Consider the following 21957-nt stretch of genomic DNA (forward strand, 5'->3'; position numbering starts at 1 on the left):
TAAAGATTTACGTTCTGCAATGACAAGCATTGAAGCATCTGCTGTAGTTTGTTGATAAGGGAAGACTGTGTACACTGCACTTCCACAATAGAGCACTGAAGCCCCGGGGGATTTCACCCATCATCCCAATTGGTTTTGTGTTGCTCCTTATTGTACAGTGAAACCTGATTAGGTAGAAGACTGGCACAGTGAAGAATCTGTTTTAGCACAAAGAGATGGGGAAAAATACATGACATAAGAACAAGGGGATATAACATGATTTGCCCGTTCTTGTCTTATAATCTGTGTTTCCTTTTGTCCTCTGTCAGGTGGTGCTAACAACAGCTCTGACACGGAGAGCTTGCCCTCGCCACACTCATCAGAGGACAGCAAGGCTAAAGAAGAAGGCTCGAGCAGGTCGAAGTCCAGCTCCAACGCCGGGGACAAGGAGGCGTCCGGGTCCGACATGGGCCAGGCAGGGGATGAGAAACCTCCGGTCAAGGAAGATGCAGAATCAGCCATCAAGCAAGAGATAAAGACTGAGACAGGGGAGACCAACAAAGAGCCAACGCCACCCAGCGATGCCATAGATCAAAAACCTCCTACTGCAGAGACAGAGGAAGGAAAGAGCTCCTCTAAGAGCTCCAAAAAGGACCATGGGCCTAAAACGGGTTCCCATGGGGACAGTGACTCTAGTGCCACTTGCAGCGCTGATGAAGTGGAGGAGACAGACAACCCAGACAAAAATAGGTAAGAGCTTGCAACAAGAGGTGAAGTGGAACATAGATTGTTTCCAATTACAAAGAATTGCCCATTGTTTTAAAGAAAAAAGGAATAATTTTCCTGTTTTGGTTTTTATCAATGACATCTTTGGGCATGTTTAAGATTGGCGGTTTCAAATGGCTTCTGGTTTTTCAGCAGCGGTTTACTAGGTGTCCTACTTCTCTGATACCACATCAGACATCAGAAAAAAGCAGCAAGGATTTTGAACTGTTATTAGTTGCCTAGCTACACTGTACAGCAGGGAAGCCACTTGTGTGTACACCACAGGTTGCCCTTTTCTATCAACCAGAGATTTTATTTGTACTTTGTCTGAATGAGAATATATATTTTATATATATATATATATATACATACACACACACATACATGCACACATGCACACACACACACACACACACACACACACACACACACACACACACACACACACACACACACACACACACACACACACACACACACACCCCCATATATATCATTGTGTCTGTGAATGAGGCCACAAGAAATGGGTGTCAAAGTGCGTGGGAGGAGTGATTAGTTTTGTTTGCACGGTATTTGTTCAATTTTTGCATGTACTGGCAGAGCCGGGGGAAAAGCTGCCCTCTCTGCCAAAGCAAACAAAGGGACTGAGTGTGTGTTTTTTGCGTGTGTGTGTGCACACTTTTGTGTTGTTGTGCATCAAAGTGTGTGTCTGTGATTCAGAGTATACTGTGTGCTTTCGACAGATGTGCGAGACATGGATATGGATTTTTCCTTGCAATTCGGTTCTAGCCTCTCTGACAGCACACATAGTACATATAACACAAACACATACACACACCCAATATATTCCTTTTATTTTCTTTTGCCATCATTTAAATACTTAAACACCTTCTTTAGACACTTATTTTTGTGCCTGTGAATGGATTTGAACGCAATCAGAACCTCTGCCTTATTTTGAGTAACATTTTTTCTAGATTGACGGTTGATATATTTGTGCTAAAGTGGGCACAGCCAATAAGAGTGACTTATTCCTGTTTTTTTTTGTGCAGAATCACTTCTCCACGGCCAAGTTTACTGAACTACTCTCATGATGGAGTGATATCGTCCCCACTGCAGAAGCCCTTGGACCTGAAACAGCTCAAACAGAGGGCTGCTGCTATACCACCCATTGTGAGTCACTAGTTAAACTTTGTGGGTCTCATTGTGTATTTATTTAAAATATTCCCCCTCTTACATAACACAATAGCAATGTGCGTGATGTTTTTCCAGGCTTTGAAAGTTTCTTTGACACAGGTAGAATTTTGTAACAAATCTGATTTGACACACACAACCACTTTTTTGATTGCAGTAGTATCAATGCTATCCCTGTGTCTCTGCTCTCAGAGATAACGGTGTACAACGTGGAATTGTTTAGTCATATTTGTATGAAATAAGCCAGCCAGATGGAAGCTGATGGGTAGATTGCTTTGTGGGGAAGAAATGAGATCCCACCCATTAGGGAAACTTTAGCTTACCAAGAAACAAGAGATGTTCATTAGCTATCATGTTTATCAGATATGTGGCTAACCATATGTCAAATGCCAGGTAGGCGTGGGCTTCAGTTATGTGTGATTGTAACCTTTTTTCTTTCCCTCTCATCCTGTGTGTAGTTGCCAGAAGCCGCCTTGCAGGCCGTTCAGCGGAGTGGTGGCAAGTCACTGCTGCCCCCCCACGCCCTGGCATTGTACCAGCAGCAGATCACCATGGCTCACGGGGAGTCCTCTCAGGAGGTCAAAATGCAGCAACAGCAGCAACAGCTGCTCTCAGGCCAGCCCGGCAAACAGCAGCCGTACACCATGCAGTCGGAGAGAGACAGAGAGGCTCTTCACAGCATCAGTCCTCGCATGCGCCCCCGCAGCCCCTCCACCAGCGACAAGGATGGTATGCACACCTCGGGCATAACAGAAATACCAGTCCCAGTCAGATGGTTTTTCATATATGTTGTTTTCTAAGCTGCTTAAGTTTAAATGTAGGAACACCTCACACAATTTCCAGCATTTGTCTTTTTCCCAAGCCATAATTTCATTATCTGTGATCCCTTGTTTTTGGGCTGTATATATGTGTGTTTGCTAAAGTTGTCTCAAAGGATACATGGATTCAACATTAGCACTGTAAATGCGGCCCATGATATGTTCAAAAGAAAATGGAGGTTAATGAATGTGCTGCATATTATACGGTTTTAGGAGCATTTGATCTAGTTTTACTTAGTTGGTCCTTGCTACAAGTTATAACCTTCAAGGCTGTGGTCTCTAGTGTTTAGGGTATTCAAGTTTTTCTGGGACACTCGTGGAGAGGCAACTGATAAATGATCTGGTATTGCTATTGACCCAGAAGGGAATATAGTCTAGTTTAGTGCCCTTACTGTGAGCGTGTGGAATGTGAATCTCTGAGAGCACAGCGTAAGACTTTTAGCAACAGTCCCGGCAAAGACAGGTCTTTCATAACCATCTTGGCACAGCAGCTGTGAACTACAGCAACTATTTTCTCATGCATTTTTGGAAAGGAAACGGGCATAAAAAGCTGTTTGTAGGGTGCCTTACACAGAGGCAGGTGTAGACATATTTACAAACTACATTATAGTTACTATTTAGTCTCATTTGGCTGATAGCTCAGACTAAAGTCACCATATTGAAATAGCAGTAACGTGTAAATGTAGTTAGCACATGTTTCTGTGTGAGAGAGAACAATCTGTGAGGTGCGATGATCTGTGGTGTGTTTGTGTCCCTTCAGAGCTGGAAGGCAACGAGAGGTGGTTACTGACCCTCCTGCAGGGATTAAGTAGGTTCACCCCTTGCCACACCATTCCCTTTTATTTAATAACACCTTAACCACACTGCAGGGTGATCACCTCCTCTGTTAGATTTACTGTGTGTACAATACATTAAGCAGAAGCTTGTTATGTATGCTGGCGTGTTAATTCAGTGTTGATATCACCCTGGCTAGGATGAGGCTTGAGGGGTTTTCTGTCCTCACAGACAACAATGACATTGGTGTTGATGACAATTGTTGTTGTTGACATCAGTGAGTGGCGGCTGAAGGACAGCTTGTTAGATTAGGGGAGGTCTATCTGACTGTTGTTGCTTTTAGTTCTGACTTTGTGTGTTGTTTCAGAAAAATCCCGGTCTTTCTCTCCGCACGGTGAAGCTAAGAAGCAGGCGATGGGCCCCGACGACCTGAGGACCTCCAACATAGGTCGTCCCGTTCTCTCCCCCTATCCCATGTCCCCACGAGACATGGTCAAGATCAGTCACGACCAGCACCTGCTCCACTTCAACTGTGAGTCCTCTAATCTGTCCCCAGTTTGTTTTTCCAGCTATTTAAGATTGCATCTTCGTCTTTCTCTTTTATTATTAAGTCTACAACAAGTGCATTTTTGTTTATTTTTAGTAGGGACAAGTCATTTTTGTCAATACTTTAAGTCAAAATGTTTAATATTTGATCTTGTGAAAAATATGCTATTTTAGTTATCCGATTATATTGAACTTTCAGTCAATCTAGTCGAGCGAAAATGTCATTTTAGTCAAATTTATTTCACATAACATTTTCTTTAACCATTATCAGGCCAAAAACAGGGGTTGATTGATTAAGACTTCAGCTTTGATACAAGCATTCTTTTTTACTTCACTTCACTTCTCTCTGCCAAAACTCATAATCACTTCTGTCCTCCAGCGTTCCAGCAAACAGGCCACCCCTCACTGCCTAATCTGCCACAGGACAGTGGAAGGCTAGCAGCAGTGAGACCCCTCACGATGCCTGATCCCCCTCCTCTTATTTCCTCCTCCAAGCCAGGAGGCTCCATCACACAGGTAGAGCCCAACACAAATGAAGTCATAGTTGGCCCACAGCAATTACCTTAAAAAACATCAATATTGAAAATACAGCATGGAAAATACAAAAGACAATACAAATAAAACACCATTATGACCAAATCCTTGTCTTCCAGGGCACCCCAGTGCAGCTGCACAGCCCTGCTCATGGGCTGGACCACGGGAAGATGACCCCCACACAGATGGGGTTGTCTTGGATGGATCAGAGGAAAGTGGGTGAGTAAAATTGTCCAGTGGGAACAATTAACTTTAATATTTATTTCCTGCAAGTTGCCATCAACTTCGTGATCAGCATAGACATGTCTCCTCATTACTGTCCCTTGTTTCCAACTCTTGCTCTATCCAGGCGGTCCTTTCCCCGTGATAAAGCAGGAACAGTTGTCTCCTCGCAGCTCTTCCTCTCAAGCCGACAACATGCCAACCCAGGGGTCGCCTCACGATGGTGCCTCTGGACGTGGTGGGTGGCTCACCTTGTCTTATCTGGTTCTATTTGATTTCTATATACAGTAAACTGGTATTGAGGCGTTGCTCCTGCATTTGTCCGTTTCCTGTTTAGTGGGTAAAGATTATCAAAGAATCTTGGAAAATATCACTTCATGAAAGATTTATTTGAAACTGATTACACTTTTGCTATCAAGGAAGATGCCATACACCCTGGAATAACAAAGTAAAATCACGAGTTTCCCCACATGTTTAGTTCAGCACTGTCATGCTGAAAAGATTAACCTCCTCGGCATGACAGTGACCTGAGGCACACACCGCATGGACCACACTGGGAGGGACTTTGGGAGAGTCCCTGAATGTACTTGACTGGCCCAGGCTGAAGTTAAATCTCACTTGAAAATCGGGAATTGAGTTTAGTGAAGCTCATCTAATCTGCAAGAGCTTGAGAGGATGTGAAGAATGGGAGAAACTGCCCAGATTCATGTGTTCAGAACTAGTAAATGCTAACTAGAGTAATAATATACAAAGCTTTAATTCCTGTTACTGGTGCTGCAACACAGTTTTCCCAGATACATTTGGAGATGTTAATTTAGCCACGCTTTCACTCTTACATACATAGATAGTGTTTGGACAAAACATTTGAATCATTAATAATACTCTAAATTCATTTAAGATTGCGAAACGTGATTGATACAAGCTGTTGTATTTGCTTTGATTCCAGCTATGCTCGCATGCTTTTGGCCAAACATGCAGAACATTTTGCAACTTCTATTGCCAATAATTGTTTACATTGTACTCCACTTTAACTCATTTGAATGATGATTTGTTTTGACTTGCTCTCTTCACAGGTTCTATTCCAGCAGTTCAGGGTGGTAGTATCACTAAGGGCATCCCAGGGACCAGAATGCATCAGGATTCCCCAATCTCCTACCGAGGGGGATCCATTACTCAGGTGAGCTTGATGAAAAAAAGAAAAGATGTACTCATTGTCAGAATCAGAATACCTTTATTAGTTCCACGGAGGGGACATTTGCGTAGTTACAGCAGGAAAAAGAGCTTAATGTTCAAATGTTAAATATGTGACATGCATTAAAAAAAAGTACTAAGTTATGATATAATAAAAAAGAAAAAGTTACATAATTTAAAAGAATACACACCCTGTAACAGTTCTTAGGATTTAGCAGCCAGGTATATATTACAGTTATTAAGGGCATCTATATATATTGCACATATTGCACATAGTTTGTTGGTATTTAGCAGCAAGGGGTGATATAGTCTGTGTTGTGGTGTGTGTGTGTGTGTGGGGGGGGGGGAGGTCAACTAGGGGCTGTGTTGTCACCATCAATCTACACTAATCTGTCTTCCAGCCTTACAAAAACAATATTTTCAATGCGGTGTTAACCCTTAAAGACCGAGCGAGCCGCCCGCGGCTTCAAAGAGGTAGCGTTCTAAAATGCTTAATAACTTTTTAACCGCTAATCCTCTCCATCTGATTTAAAAAGTGAGGTAAAGCGGCTATTCTAGGCTTTTCGCTGGTATCACTATGTCCTTTTCCGGGATTCAGAGGCTCCGACGTGATCGGGGCAACGTCATCACATTGTACAGCCTTGATTCGTCAAGGAGACCCACGCAGCCCCTCCGTCTGAGCCAAACAGCAAAGGTTTTAGACTAAGTCCCACCCCCCTGTGTCCGGATAGGTTTAAAATGTAAAGGTCCAGGCAAACCTCTGCCCATGCTACCATCTTCTCGACCAATCAACATAGGTTGCTGTGTATGTTTTTGGCGGCGGGAGATAAACAAAGAGAAACAGAGAGACGAGAGAGTAATACTAAAGAAGAGTAATTTTGCCAGCGTAAGAGAAATAAATACAACACGAGATATCTAGATACAGTCACACACACACACAAATACACATACATACATATACACACACACATCCCAAGAGAAATTCAAACCAACATGTGAAAACGGCGTTACACTACGGAAGAAGCCGTAGAATTTAATTTGTCTGGCGGACCGCTTAGCGATGCAGCGGTGGATTCCTCAGATTCTGAAGCTGACAACTGGCAAGGAAGAGGAGTATGATCACGGGATTGATCCGACCCTTCGAAGATAAAAAGTGAGTAACTTTGCTTATTTCTTATTGTTTGTGTTGCATTTTTCGGTTGCTATTTCTGTATAACGCCGAAAATAATTAGTCCTAAGAGTTTTTATAATGGATGGCCATTTGCCGTAATTGTGTCATAAAGTGAAGTCCTGAGCTCAAGATTCACTATCAATAGAGGCTACTATTTATTTCAGTAAAAAAACGTCAAGCAATACCTTTCATTTATTGCCTCATTCCGCTTGCCCTCTTTGGTTGTTTGTTATAAGGTCTAATGTTATTATATTCATTGCATTACAATTCAGTTACTGATTCCATCAACTAGTAATGTTAGCAGAGGGATAAAGTGTGAATCAAATCAAAAGTTGAGACTGTGTTTAGAAAATAGATAGGATGACACTGGAGAAATAAAAGCAATAAAGGAAATAAAATATATTCAGACATTTATATCTGTATATTTTCCTCCCTTTTATTTTAGTCCAGAGGATGAGAGAGGGGATGCACAAGCCACTGTCCCCATCAGTAGGCCTCCTTCAAACCGAGAGGGAAAAGAATGTGGCCAGGAGGGTGCAGCATCCAGAAAAAAGGCCAAACCAATGCCAGCCCCCCTGACAGTGAAAGGGAGAGGAAGAGGAAGAGGAAGAGGGAAAAAAACATCTCTGACCCCAGAAGAGCCAGGAGCTGTTTGGAACGGATCTGAGGTGCCAGATACTGCCCAACAACTACCACACTTTTCCCCGAAAAGAGCCCCTGGAGTCCAAGGTTTTGTTGGTGTGGAGTATACTCCTGCACAAATATTTAGACATTTTTTTAACAACCAAGTTGTAAATATCATCTGCAAGAACACAAACAAAAATTCTGAAAAGGAGCAGGCTAAGGGGGAAAAGTTTGTTTGGGAAAGCCGGTAAAATTCCTCATGTATGTCAAGAGACTACTGGAGGAAGGGATCACACCTAAGTGTTCTCTTTCCTGCTTCTGTCATGACATGAGACAGGTTCATGGCAATCAGCAGAGCTGTACATCTGACCGACCCAGACCATGATGAATGTGGATACATTTCCTTTGCTCTTTATATATTTTTCTAATATTTTGTTTATAGTTTGAAGATCATTTGCTCTTTGTACATTTGCACTTTCTATATATTTCTAATACTTTGTTTATAGTTTCAAGATAATTTGCACTTTCTATATATTTCTAATACTTTGTTTATTGTTTCAATATAATTTGCACTTTGAATTTGTTTCACTGTTTGTGTTTGTATTTAAATGTTCAAATGATAATATATTTCTCTGAAACAAGTTATTTTTGTTGCAATGTCATCTGTTATGGTTTAATGTTGTACTCTCTCAACGTTTTTTTGACAGAAGAAACATGATCAGTCATTTAAATATGGAAATACATTTCGTTTGAATTATTCCATATTATCCTAGGCGTTTTTCAGTGAAAAACGCCTAGGATAATATGGAATAAATAGCTGTAACTTGCTCAGGGAACATAATATGCAGATGAAATTTCATTTGAAAGCCTAAAACATCTAAATTCAGTTTTGTAAATAATAAAAAAGAAAATTCCTATGTTCCTGGCGGAGTAAACAGTAAAAAAACACAACATTTGTACTGGCGTTTTTGAAAAGTGCTGGTAAATTCAGCCATTATCACACAAAGTTAAGATAAAATGTGGACTTTAAATTAACCAGACTTGAACTAGAGGTTCTCCTGAATCAAATGAGGTAAGGCACTTTATGCTGACTGCTAGAAAAGGTTAGAACAGGCAGGCAGGCGAAGATTCCGTCTAGGTCTTTAAGGGTTAAAGCAGTTTTCTCTCAAACTTGCTGGACAAGAAAGGGATAAACCATTAGGGCAATGGTGTATAAAACATGATAACAGACAGTTAAAGCATGATCTAAAAACCTCAATAAAGGCTTTGTATGTAGAACAAAATGAAAGTTGGTACAGCCCTACTACAAAACAGGTGTGAGGGTATATGCCAGTCTAGCTTTTTCTCTCTTTCTATGAAAATCCTAGTAAAGATTTGAGTATATCTGTATATGTTTGCTATTTTTGCTATGCTTCACATTGTACACTTTTTTTAAATTCCTTCAATCAATCAATCAATCAATGTTTATTTATATAGCCCAATATCACAAATGTTACATTTGTCTCAGTGGTCTTCACAGTTTGTACATAATATCAGTATGACAATACGACACCCTCTGTCCTTTGACCCTCACATCGTACAAGGAAAAACTTCCAGATTTCAATTTTAGTTTGAGAGCTAAGTAACAAATTGAGTTAATAAAACATATATTTTTCAAGTACATTTTTGTACTTTTTGGTTGGGGCGTCCTTGGCGTTTCCCTTCAAGATATTCCTCGGCTGCTAGTTTGATGATGGGAACCATGATCCAAAGATAATACCTCACACTTGGTTTTTACTCTCACTGTAACAGAATCTCCCAAATGTGAAGTTCTTTGTCTCTCTGTTGTGTGTGGCAATCCTTGAACGTCATTTGTTAAGAGTATTCTGCTGACAGTGTTCACATTTGAGTAGTGCATTACGACAGAAAACGTTTCGCTTCCCCTTTTGTTTGAATAACCCCTAAATAACCTCTGAAATGGATTGAAATAAGTCAGTTTTGTTAAATGAGCAGCTGTAAATGAGCTATTATGTAGGTTTAGGAGATACTTTTTGTTATATTACAAATTATATGATATTGCTAAGTGTTTCTTCTGTGTTCAAATGTATTTCTATCTCCGAAGGCTGATGGCTGTAAATAGTGAACTGAAACTGACTATTAAACTGTGTTAGGGTTCATGATAGTAGCAGCTTAAATGGCTGGTACATAGGCAACCCACAGTCGTAGTTGTTCACTCCCACACCTTTTTCTGATAGATAAAACTCGTTCTGTCACTTAACCCCTGCCCACACCGTTTAAAACTTTGGTTGTTAAACAATCACCTTTGTGTTATTAGGCTTTGATTTGTGTACTTACGATAAAAGCGGGAGCAGCTGCTGCTGTGTCATAACCACAGTGCAAAAATGACCTGGGCAAGGTTGCAGAATTCCAGGAATATGCAAGGAAGAAAAGTTCCACTAGAATTAACAGGAATTTATTGAAATGAACAGGAAGTTCAGTAGTAAATATGTCACATGCAGATAGAAACTAATCCTTAAACATTTCATTAGCAGAGATAATCCATGTGTTTGACAAATCCATCCATTCCTTTTTCAAATAAATACAGTGTGAACTGTGGTGAGTTAGCTGGCTAGCCTTTTAACCAAGGCAATAACATTTTTATTTTAAAATGTGGTATGGCAAGTTGTGATCTGCAAACACAGATTTAAAATAACAACCCATTATCAATCAGGTTTTTCAACAAAGAATACATGGTTATAGTTTTAAAACGATATGGTATAGCTGTTATATATGCTAACAGCTAGCTAGAAAAAACTAGTAGAAGATGTTACCAAATTAAACACTGTGGGTCATATCATACAAAACATTACCATAGCATGGTCAGACTGTGCATTAGTTTGAGCTGCACATGGGAGAATGAACTGTGAATGCAATGGGTTGTAATTTATTGAATTCCTATTAAATGGGATGCTGGCAAATGATCTTTATATGTGATGGGAGAGCTGAGTGCAGTGCATATAATCCCGTAATAAATAACCTGTTTAATCATGAGATTTTCCTAATTAATTGTCCTGGAAATTTAGTGAACATTTTCTGACCCGTTGCAACCCTACACCCTAGCATCTGGTACACACTGTACACTCTGTTCCCTATTTAATGTATCTATTTTCTCTAGACTCTTGTCTGAAGTCATTGCAATGCACACTGTAATATCACATCCAACTGGCCTACAAGGGAAAACAAGTGTTAAGGGGCCTGTTATCCACCATGATGGATTAGTATGGAGAAGGTGAAAGCGATAAAGCATGATCGTTACCGTTGTTGAGGGACAGCTCATTTGTTTGTTTATCTTGCAGCTAGATTATAACTCAGATAAGTTGCACTTTCTTTGGGAGTACATGAGGACTGCTCTGGTCAGTGCTACCTGATCCTGTAAACGTAACCCTACTGGCCTGGCCTTCAACCTTCAGCTGTGTCTTCTTGGAAAAGCTGCAACCAAAAGACAAGAAATGTGATCTCAGGCACGCTGTGTCTCCCACTCACCGCCCACAGTTTAAACATGTGACTCATACTCGGGGTACGAGTGATGTGACTCAAGGTTTTAACAAAGCCTGCTGTCGTATATTGTTACACCTCCGCTTCTTCATAGAGTACTAGTTTGTTTTTCACAGCTGTTTGTTTTTGTTTATTTATTTATTTGGATCACTGTAATCTCTCCCCATTGTGCCATCACTCTTTCTGGGGCACAAACAATTCAAGAAACAGAATACATGTTTTGCAACACAGGATGCATTACAGTCGGCTCCAATTGCATCCAAGTCTACATTCCTGAAAGAAGGAAAACAAATATAATTGCCAGTCACCTAAATTGGTCATCCAGACCATAATAGTGTTGTTGATTTAAACTGCACTGTGACTTATTCAAAGCTATTTCCAGCTGTTATCTTAACTCATTTTATTAGGGGCCTTTATGGCAGAAATATGATCATCTTTATTTAATTAAATAGCTATAAAACAGTGACTTTTCTCATACCATTTATTTTTTGGGGTTTGCTTTGCTAGCAGCTAGCCTATGCATGATGCTCCCAGAAGAGGCAAGTTCAAGTGCATTTGCAGAAAATAAGACTTGATTGTCTGTGACTTTTAAAGGTGGTTCCAACAGAAATAGGTCTGTAAATAGCTAATTGTCAGGGCCGTCCTCTTTTCTTAACAGGGGACACCGGCTGATGTGCTGTATAAGGGAACCATTACCCGTCTGATCAGTGAGGACAGCGCCTGCCGAGCTGAGAGGGAACGGGATGAGGCGATATCTAAAGGCCATGTGGTTTACGAGGGTATCAGTGGACACATTCTCACATATGACCGTGAGTACATCAACTTGGCTGCAGTATGTTTTATGCCATGGCCAAGCATTACTTTCATTTTGTACAAGATCTGGTACAAGCCCAACTAATCACAGAGTTCTAACTTGACCTTAACTTTGAATCATAACTGAACCTCGGCAGGGATCAAGGGGATCCTTATAAGCTGTTATTTATTTATCAAAAAGCTTGAATTTGTGTTAAAATGTCTTAAATCAATCTTTCAAAAGTCTTACAAAATGTGTTTTCCTTACATTTCAATGTAACATCTCAACATCTATGTTTGAAATAACATTCAAATAAATTGCATTCTACAGCATACATGAAGACAGAATGCTTCCAGCACTCCACATGAGGAAGTGAAAATACAATGATAATTGGCTATTCAAACAATATTGTTCTGCATTGCTGAAACCGGTTCCAGGCAATACATACCAATCACAGTGTATTTTGTACATGATTTTAAACTATAAGATAATTGATTTTCATAATTGTGAAGTTAGTCTAAAGTTCAATACTGGGTGGGCTTAAAAAGTCTTCAACATTCTTTAAAGTGTAGGAAACCTGCTTTGAGTCATTGAGTGAGTACTATCCCTTAACTAAGAGGTATCATTAAACGAATTCTAGTTGCATCTCTGTCTTTTGCAGGCCCACCTTCTCAGAGCATTAAAGATGAAGGCAGAGGCCCCGGGCAATCTGCAGAACTTCTGGGTCTGAAGCGTCCTTATGACATTATGGAGGGAGGCATCTCCAGAGGACTGCCTATGAGGGATTCACTGTCTGCTGCCAACTGTGAAGGTGAGAGACCGACCTTATCACTCTGTCACTCCCACAGAGAGAGAAAGTAAAACCATGGTTCTACCCTTCGTTTAATGACAACTCTCATTATTGATGAATTCATTGACCATAGTCTAACATCTCACTACTCCTCATCCTGCACAGGTCTGATTGGTCGAGCCATGCCTCATGACAGAGACAGTCCACACCACCAACATTACAAAGATGCTCATCACATCCGTGGCTCAATCTCACAAGGTAAGAAGACTCCTCAATATAAAACATATTACCTCCCTCCATATATTTTTTTCTTTTTTCTTTCTTATGATTGGAGACTTTTTTTCTTCAAGTTAATTCCTCTTTGTTTTTGTTAGAAATCTTGACATCATCTAGTCTAAATGTAATCGCCAACTAAATATTGTGTTTCAAAATAACACAAAACGGTTGAGAAAAGTCTATCCAAATGTTAAAGCAGATTGAATTGTTTTCTTTGTGTGCATTATTTGTGTTTTTCCCTGAACATACTAGCTTATTTTGCTCCCACTTCATCAGACTGTCCTCCCAGTGCTCAGTCAGTAGAACTTCAATGAAAGATAGCCTTTTTTCTTGTTTGCTTTCAAGAAGCAGATTGTGCCAGCTTACCAGATCTCACCCGCTGGCAGGAGTACTTCCATGTTGATATTCATGTTTATCTGATACCAGTGAAGTCGGATAACCATCTTGTCTCATCTTGCCAAGAGATAGAAGTAGATGCTCTCAGGACCCCTGCTGCTTCAACTGAGCTGATATAACCCAATCAAAATCTTTCTTCATGTCTCTCGTGTCTTTCATGTCTTTCTCTACTCCACTCTTCCAAAAAAGAAAAGAAAATGCTGCCCACTCTTGCTTGAAGAAAAACAAAATATTGACATGATTTTTTTTTTTTTTACTACAGGTATACCTCGTCATCTAGACCCTCAGGATGGCTACCTGAGGAGGGAAGCTAAGCAGATGAAGAGAGAGAACTCCCCACCCCGCGGGCCCGGGACTCTTTCGGACCCAATGAAGGGCTCCATGGTGCCGACAGTGAAGGAGGCAGGGCGCTCCATCCACCTCATTCCCAGGGAGCCTGGCAAGGAGGGCATCATAGCACAGGTACAAACACTACGATAACTCATGCAGAGGCTTTCCTTAATGTTTGGCATCCTCTATGCTTTACTAGGGATGTAACGAACGATATATCGAGTATCGCGGTAAATAAATGTCTCAATACCGTCGTGAGACTGCCAACATTTTTTTTAAAAACCTTTATTCAACCAGATGGTCCCATTGAGATCATCGATCTCTTTTTCAAGGGAGACCTGTCCAACATGGCAGAAAGTAGGTTACAACATGAACATAAAACAACAGATAACACAAAAGGACATCGTATTTACAGGGCTACATGTACATACCTAGAGACATTGACAAGTACCGACAGTATATTTATATCTCGCCCTGTCAATAAGCCTCACCTTCTTGGCAAAAACTGTATTGTTTTTTAAGTGGTGGAGAGACAATGCACAGTTTTACCCACTGCTGTCACCCATGGCCAAAGCATATCTATCTGTCTCAGCAACATCAGTACCAAGCAAGAGAGTTTTTTCCACAGCAGGGGATATTGTAAACGCCCAAACATCCCAGCTTCTACCTGGAAATGTGGACATGCTCATATTCCTAAAAGATAACCTTGATGATGCTGAGCGAGTGAGTTAGAGTTGAGTTACTTGAAAAACTAAAGTGAAACTTGATTTATTCTATTGCAGGGTCTGATTATTATATTGTTGACACTTTAAAATACTGTTATCCTACCAAAATGCTACCTATTTAAAAAAAAAAAAAAATAAAAATAATCATATTTTCTTTCTTTTTTTTCAAAATCGCGAAAAATATCGTACCATGGACTTTTTATCGCGATATTATCGTACCATGAGTTTTTGGTATTGTTACATCCCTATGCTTTACTGATCATTTCCTGTCGGGTTCAGGGAACACCCATGAAGCAGGAGCCATCCGGTTCAGGGAAGCGTCACGATGTCCGCTCCATCATAGCCAGTTCACCACGTTCCTACCACAACCCAGCCTCACACCTGGAGATGCGGGCTGAGAGGGGCCGCTACGAAGAGGCGCCAAAAGGCCGGCCCAGCGCCGTTGTCAGTACAGCTAGCAGTATCGCTCGCTCTTCTCCCCTTACCCTGGGGTCAGAGCAGGGAGGCAAGTCCCATCATAGTCCAGGGGGCTACGAGGACAAAGCCGCCTTAAGGGCCCCTTACCCCGGGCCTTCGCACCGTGGCTCCCCTCTGTCCAGGGAGGCAAGCCAAAGGCAACATGATGGTGGGTCTAAGTCAACACAATACTTTAGAATAACATAGGTCACCCTTCACCTCACCAAAGCTGTACATTTAATTTTTTTCCTTGTTTTTCTTTAAGGTTCAAGTAAGAATCCGACTCAGGAGCGCAAATCCACACCGACCCCCAGAGAGATGAATGCCACCAAATCACCGCTCCAAGGTGTTCCAGATCAGCAGACCTACGAGCGCCTGCTGCAGGGTCTAGGGGCTGCAGACGTGTACCGTCAAATCCCCATAGCCTTCGACCCTGCATCGCTGCCCCGGGGCATCCCCATTGACCCAGGTACAGACACAACTTAGATGGAAAACAATGTTCTTGTGACCTGATCAGGCTTCTGCTATAACAAGTTTGAGCTTTCTTGTCCCTGTCTGTCCCTGTTTATAAAAAAACATCTCTCCTATAATTGAGACCTATGTGCTGTTGCAGTCAACGTAGTCAAAAAAAGGAAAATAAATAACAGATTCTTGCAAAAATGTTCCCAGTCTGACATTTGAAAGTAAAAGGTGTTACTTAGGCCTAGTCTGTACACGACCACACACTCATGAGAAGACGTCTATTCAATACAAATAAGTGGATATAGCTGTATGGCCTGTAATCATTTGGATTTCAAATGACAGACATTTCCTGACAGTCTTTTTTTTTAACTCTTCATACACAGCGGCCTACTACTTGCCTCGCCACCTAGCGCCCAACCCAGCGTACCCTCACCCCTACCCCTACCTTATTCGTGGCTTTCCCGACACAACGGCCCTGGAGAACCGCCAGACGCTACTCAACGACTACATCACCTCACAGCAGATGCACCAGTGGCCTGCAGCGGCTGCCATGGCCGCCCAGCGCTCTGACCTACTGAGGGGCCTCACCCCTCGAGACCAGCCCCTTCAGATGCCCTACTCTCAAGCCCCACGTGGTAAGGATAACTGACGTGACAACACCTACTGGCATTTGAGTCTTAGGTTGTCTTCACTCTCAAAATCTATTTGTTTTAGTTGAACTTAAGACTATCCCAGCACAAACATAGAGATGGAGTTTGCTGGGAGCTGAAAGCATTGTTAAGCAACAGCATGTTGCCTGAATAATTGAAATAACAGAATCACCTGTAAGATGAAATATATATAAAGGATGAAACATGAATGGCCCACATGACCAAGTATCTACCTCTGCAATTCTGGTGGATAATGGATTACTAGATTGCTTTTTTAGATCACACTTCTATATCTTAATATGTCTATTATATATTTTGTATTATATCCATCCTATACCTTATCTATTCTTATTTAGCTGCAAGTTCTATGCCAAGCTTTGGTGGCATTTTTCTGGCAAGCAATTGTGGGGGATACTTAAAAGATGCTGGAGGAGGGAGCATTGTGAATTATGGGACAGTTGGTTGTCGTCAGTGTTCACTGAGTCATTTATCGGGCTAAGCGTCAAATAAATCAACTTGCAACTAGGCCTGTCACGATAATCAATAAATTGACTTATCGTACGATAAATAAAAATGGACTCGATAACTTTTCTGAGCTCGATAAATTGCCGTTTACATGCGTGTTTGTTTACATAAGGATGGGACCAGCATTTTAGACCGGCGGCTGTGGCTGCCAGCCCGGCGCGCTGTGAGGGGCGGGGCTCACACACAGCCCACGACACAGCCAGGTCAGGACACTCTGCGTGCAGCAGTGTAGCAGCCAAATTAATAATATAGAGACAAGCAGGAGACAACGTGTGACTTAATCGAGGGGAATTTGAAGTTAAATGGAAGTGGTTGCAAAACCTAATATTATGGATTCAAGCCAAATAAACGAGGCGAACCTACGGACTTGAATGAACCGGGGTGTGTGTCGCATTTGTTTTAAAAAGGTAGCAACAAAAGCTAGCAATACGACCAACCTTAAACTGCACCTGAAACACAACCACCCCATTCCGTTTTCCCAGCTGGGAGCAAACACAGCAGCTGGAGATGGAGAGCCCCCACCTTCCCGACAGTTTGCAATCAAAGATGCATTTGCCCGACAATGCAAACATGTTGGTGTTCCTTGTTCGAAATCTTTGAAATACAGATTTGGATATGGCCTGTTGAGGCATCTGGGTCTTTGTATGGACACGGACAGTGGACTGTACACTTGACTGTTGTTTTAAGGAGTTTTTTTGTGCTTGTGAGACAATGTGTGCTCACATTTATTTATATACAGTGGGGCAAAAAAGTATTTAGTCAGCCACCAATTGTGCAAGTTCTCCCACTTAAATAGATGAGAGAGGCCTGTAATTTTCATCCTAGGTACACTTCAACTATGAGAGACAGAATGGGGGGAAAGAATTCAGGAAATCACATTGTAGGATTTTTAATGAATTAATTGGTAAATTCCTCAGTAAAATAAGTATTTGGTCACCTACAAACAAACAAGATTTCTGGCTCTCACAGACCTGTAACTTGTTCTTTAAGAGCCTCCTCTGTCCTCCACTTGTTAACTGTATTAATGGCACCTGTTTGAACTCGTTATCAGTATAAAAGACACCTGTCCACAACCTCAAACAGTCACACTCCAAACTCCACTATGGCCAAGACCAAAGAGCTGTCAAAGGACACCAGAAACTAAATTGTAGACCTGCACCAGGCTGGGAAGACTGAATCTGCAATAGGAAAGCAGCTTGGTGTGAAGAAATCAGCTGTGGGAGCAATTATTAGAAAATGGAAGACATACAAGACCACTGATAATCTCCCTCCATCTAGGGCTCCACGCAAGATCTCACCCCGTGGGGTCAAAATGATCACAAGAACGGTGAGCAAAAATCCCAGAACCACACGGGGGGACCTAGTCAATGACCTGCAGAGAGCTGGGACCAAAGTAACAAAGGCTACCATCAGTAACACACTACGCCGCCAGGGACTCAAGTCCTGCAGTGCCAGACGTGTCCCCCTGCTTAAGCCAGTACATGTCCAGGCCCGTCTGAAGTTTGCTAGAGAGCATTTAGATGATCCAGAAGAGGATTGGGAGAATGTCATATGGTCAGATGAAACCAAAATAGAACTTTTTGGTAAAAACTCAACTAGACGTGTTTGGAGGAGAAAGAATGCTGAGTTGCATCCAAAGAACACCATACTGTGAAACATGGGGGTGGAAACATCATGCTTTGGGGCTGTTTTTCTGCAAAGGGACCAGGACGACTGATCCGTGTAAAGGAAAGAATGAATGGGGCCATGTATCGTGAGATTTTGAGTGACAACCTCCTTCCATCAGCAAGGGCATTGAAGATGAAACGTGGCTGGGTCTTTCAGCATGACAATGATCCCAAACACACTGCCCGGGCAACGAAGGAGTAAGAAGCATTTCAAGGTCCTGGAGTGGCCTAGCCAGTCTCCAGATCTCAACCCCATAGAAAATCTTTGGAGGGAGTTGAAAGTCTGTGTTGCCCAGCGACAGCCCCAAAACATCACTGCTCTAGAGGAGATCTGCATGGAGGAATGGGCCAAAATACCAGCAACAGTGTGTGAAAACCTTGTGAAGACTTACAGAAAACGTTTGACCTCTGTCATTGCCAACAAAGGGTATATAACAAAGTATTGAGATTAACTTTTGTTATTGACCAAATACTTATTTTCCACCATAATTTGCAAATAAATTCTTTAAAAATGTGATTTTCTGGATTATTTTTTTTCTCATTTTGTCTCTCATAGTTGAGGTATACCTAGGATGAAAATTACAGGCCTCTCATCTTTTTAAGTGGGAGAACTTGCACAATTGGTGGCTGACTAAATACTTTTTTGCCCCACTGTGTGTATATGAGAGAGAGAGCTCTGTTTTCCAGCCTGAGTCTATTTAATTGATTGTTTTGGTTGTGTGTGATTTTAATTAATTTGTTATAATTAAATGTACTTGTTTTATTTATTATATCATTTATATATTTGAATATTATTTCACATTTCATTTGCAATGTTGAATGTTCAATACAAAGTTATGTTTGAAAGGATGTACTTATTATATATTATCATTATGTCAGTGGTCTAAAATGGTCTTACAACGGTGCCGACAATATTATCGTTTATCGCAATAATTTCCGGGAAAATGTATCGTCCAACAAAATTAATTATCGTGACAGGCCTACAAGCAACAGCAGTTATCATCCATTTGTCCTTTTAATAAACAATTATTGTAAAAAAAGTTGACATGCTTTTCAGTTGCTCAAAAGTGGTACAGTCAATAAACAAGCAGTGAGTGAGTTTGGTTACGTTATATTCAACTGTAAAGAATTTAATTGAAAGATTAATATATACAAATAACATGGACAACAAAAGCAAGTATTTATAGGAACATGACTTGCATCATTCATTAGAGACTTGAAATGCTCAGTAAAGAAGAGGACAAGAGTCTCGCCTTCTAGTCAGTGGGTAGAGCCTTGGTGTTTGTATCAGGGGGTCACAGGTTCAAACCCCACTGCAGTCACTATGTCGTTGTGTCCCTGGGCAAGACAATTCACCCCAAATTGCTCCTGTGGGGATTGTCCACAGTACTGAATAAGTAAGTCGCTTTGGATAAAAGCATCTAACAAATGACATGTAATGTAGTCAATCCATTATTATCAATCTTTTTGGTGTTAAACTCAAACCATTTCTTTGTTTCCCTCATAATATAAGAAAAACCTCAAACCAATTGAAATAAAATATTGTGATGTGGATCAATATGGGAACTTTATTCATCCGTTACCACAACACATCCAGAGCAGCTATCGGGGTCCTTCTATAACTTTCTTAAATGTGTGTCCCCTAGGAATCATCGATCTTTCTCAGGTGCCACACTTACCTGTCCTGGTCCCTCCCTCTGCGGGGGCCGCCGGAGGCCCAATGGACCGCATCACCTACATCCCCGGGGGAGCAGCCTCCTTCCCTGGCAGGCCTTACACCACCTCCCCCATCTCACCTGGTATGATTCTGTTCACAACAAAGCTCTCTCTGATAAATGTGTTGCAGTTGTGTTGTTTTTACAATCATTTGTTTTCCCTTTTTCTGTACAGTTGGCTCCGTGCACATGAACAAGATGCAAGGCGCATCTTCAGAGCGGGAGCGCGAGAGAGACCGTGAGCGTGACAGAGAGAGGGAGAGAGAGAGGGACCGGGAACGCGACCGAGAGAGAGATCGGGAAAGAGAGCGGGAGAGAGACCGAGAGAGGGAACGGGACCGGGAGAGAGAAAGGGACAGAGACCGGGACCGAGAGAAGGGCGGGTCTATGGGGAATGTGGAGCATGCGCCCATCTGGAGACCAGGTGTGTTTTTTATTTTTATGCTTACAAAAAAAGATAACATTACATTAATATAAACTACAAATCAATTAAGTTTGTATTATGGACATTAATCAAACTGTAGAAGGGTGACTTTACTTGCAAAATGACCATTTGTATATCAATAACTTACCCTTATGTTACCTTGAATTATGAAGGAATCTTGTCTTTTCTTGCATGCCCCAATAGTGAACAAAGAATACAACATTTGAGAATTCTTCATGAATTGAACTAAACGGGGTCTAAATTAAAATTAACTGAAGTGTTGGGAATAAGGGAAAAATGCATTAGTAAATGAAAATGAATGTGTTTGTTCCCCTCAGGTACAGAGCACAGCTTGGCCAGCAGTAGCAGCTGCAGTGTGAGACCCTCCTCCCAACCGTACAGCCACCAGCACTCCCCCGTGTCCCCTCGCACCCAGGACAACGTGCAGCAGAGGCCGAGCGTCCTGCACAACACCGGGGGCAAGAGTCTTTCTGTCAGCGACCACTCCGGCTCTGTGTTTCGGTAAACTAGATTTCAATTCTGCTGACAAAATAGTGATATTTGCCTGAGCTAATTTCTCTTGTAAAAAGGATTTTGATTGTCTTGTTTACTAAGCATGTTTTCTTTGTGGCCTGCCAGGTCCATGTCCTCCGGGTCGGCCCGCTACCAAGGTTACCCTGGCCACCTCCAGAGGACAGGTGTCCCCCCTGAGGCCTACCAACCTGCCATGGACTCGGGTGTAGCCAAAGAGCGCGATGGAGGCAAAAACAGGGGTGGTCTACCCAAGCACATGCAGGACCAGCACGGGCCCTCCAGTAAATCTGACCCCAAACTGTCCAGCCCAGGAGGGATGTACCCCGGGTCCTACAGCTCGCCTTCAGGCCGGCCCCAGCACCTGCTGCCTCACCAGTCGGATAACCCCCCTGGCCGCGGAGAAAGTGGTACACCTAGTAGGGAAAAGACTCAAAACAAAGCGATGTCCATTCAGGAACAAGAGCTCCGAGCACTCGGTAAGACCACCATGACTGCGGCCAACTTCATAAACGCGGTTATTATGCGTCAAATTTCTTGTGAAACGGGGATGGCAGAGACGGGCTCCCTTGTTGCCAGCAGCGCCACTGATGGTAAGACGCTCTGGATCCCAGGGTCCTCATCACCCAGACCCTCCCCCGTCAGTCTGTGGCCTATTGCACGGTGTGGTGGTCGGCATTATCAAATCAGCCCAATTCATTTACATTATTTTTCCTTCAATGCTATACTTTTTAGCTTTTTTTGTATTAGTTCTTCTTAAACTTAAAGGCCACCGAGGGTGCCCTCTGGAAAATAAGCCTGTCCTAATTGGACCTGACGGGCTCAGATTTAATGAAGGCAGTTAATAGCATTTATTATTTAATAATTA

The 21957-nt window shown here is 41.9% G+C and overlaps 1 protein-coding gene across 7 annotated transcripts in view; it reads left to right on the top strand.

The window, feature by feature from the left end:
• ncor2 (nuclear receptor corepressor 2) overlaps positions 1-21957 on the top strand; it is a 113504-nt gene that overhangs the window by 81826 nt on the left and 9721 nt on the right. For 3 of the 7 annotated variants that reach the window (XM_034212554.1, XM_034212550.1, XM_034212551.1), the window contains 20 exons: positions 309-729; positions 1794-1914; positions 2394-2664; positions 3514-3561; positions 3895-4059; positions 4453-4589; positions 4727-4826; positions 4957-5067; positions 5903-6006; positions 12008-12158; positions 12783-12953; positions 13098-13190; positions 13867-14066; positions 14939-15284; positions 15381-15584; positions 15961-16212; positions 20066-20218; positions 20310-20558; positions 20897-21080; positions 21198-21682. In XM_034212554.1, coding sequence (XP_034068445.1) covers positions 309-729; positions 1794-1914; positions 2394-2664; positions 3514-3561; positions 3895-4059; positions 4453-4589; positions 4727-4826; positions 4957-5067; positions 5903-6006; positions 12008-12158; positions 12783-12953; positions 13098-13190; positions 13867-14066; positions 14939-15284; positions 15381-15584; positions 15961-16212; positions 20066-20218; positions 20310-20558; positions 20897-21080; positions 21198-21682 — 3966 coding nt within the window. The remainder of the gene's footprint in view (positions 1-308; positions 730-1793; positions 1915-2393; positions 2665-3513; positions 3562-3894; positions 4060-4452; positions 4590-4726; positions 4827-4956; positions 5068-5902; positions 6007-12007; positions 12159-12782; positions 12954-13097; positions 13191-13866; positions 14067-14938; positions 15285-15380; positions 15585-15960; positions 16213-20065; positions 20219-20309; positions 20559-20896; positions 21081-21197; positions 21683-21957) is intronic. The other 4 variants (XM_034212552.1, XM_034212556.1, XM_034212557.1 and 1 more) reach the window with 4 other exon arrangements.

Source organism: Gymnodraco acuticeps, unplaced genomic scaffold (genome assembly GCF_902827175.1).
Source record: "Gymnodraco acuticeps unplaced genomic scaffold, fGymAcu1.1, whole genome shotgun sequence".
Lineage (NCBI taxonomy): Eukaryota > Metazoa > Chordata > Actinopteri > Perciformes > Bathydraconidae > Gymnodraco > Gymnodraco acuticeps.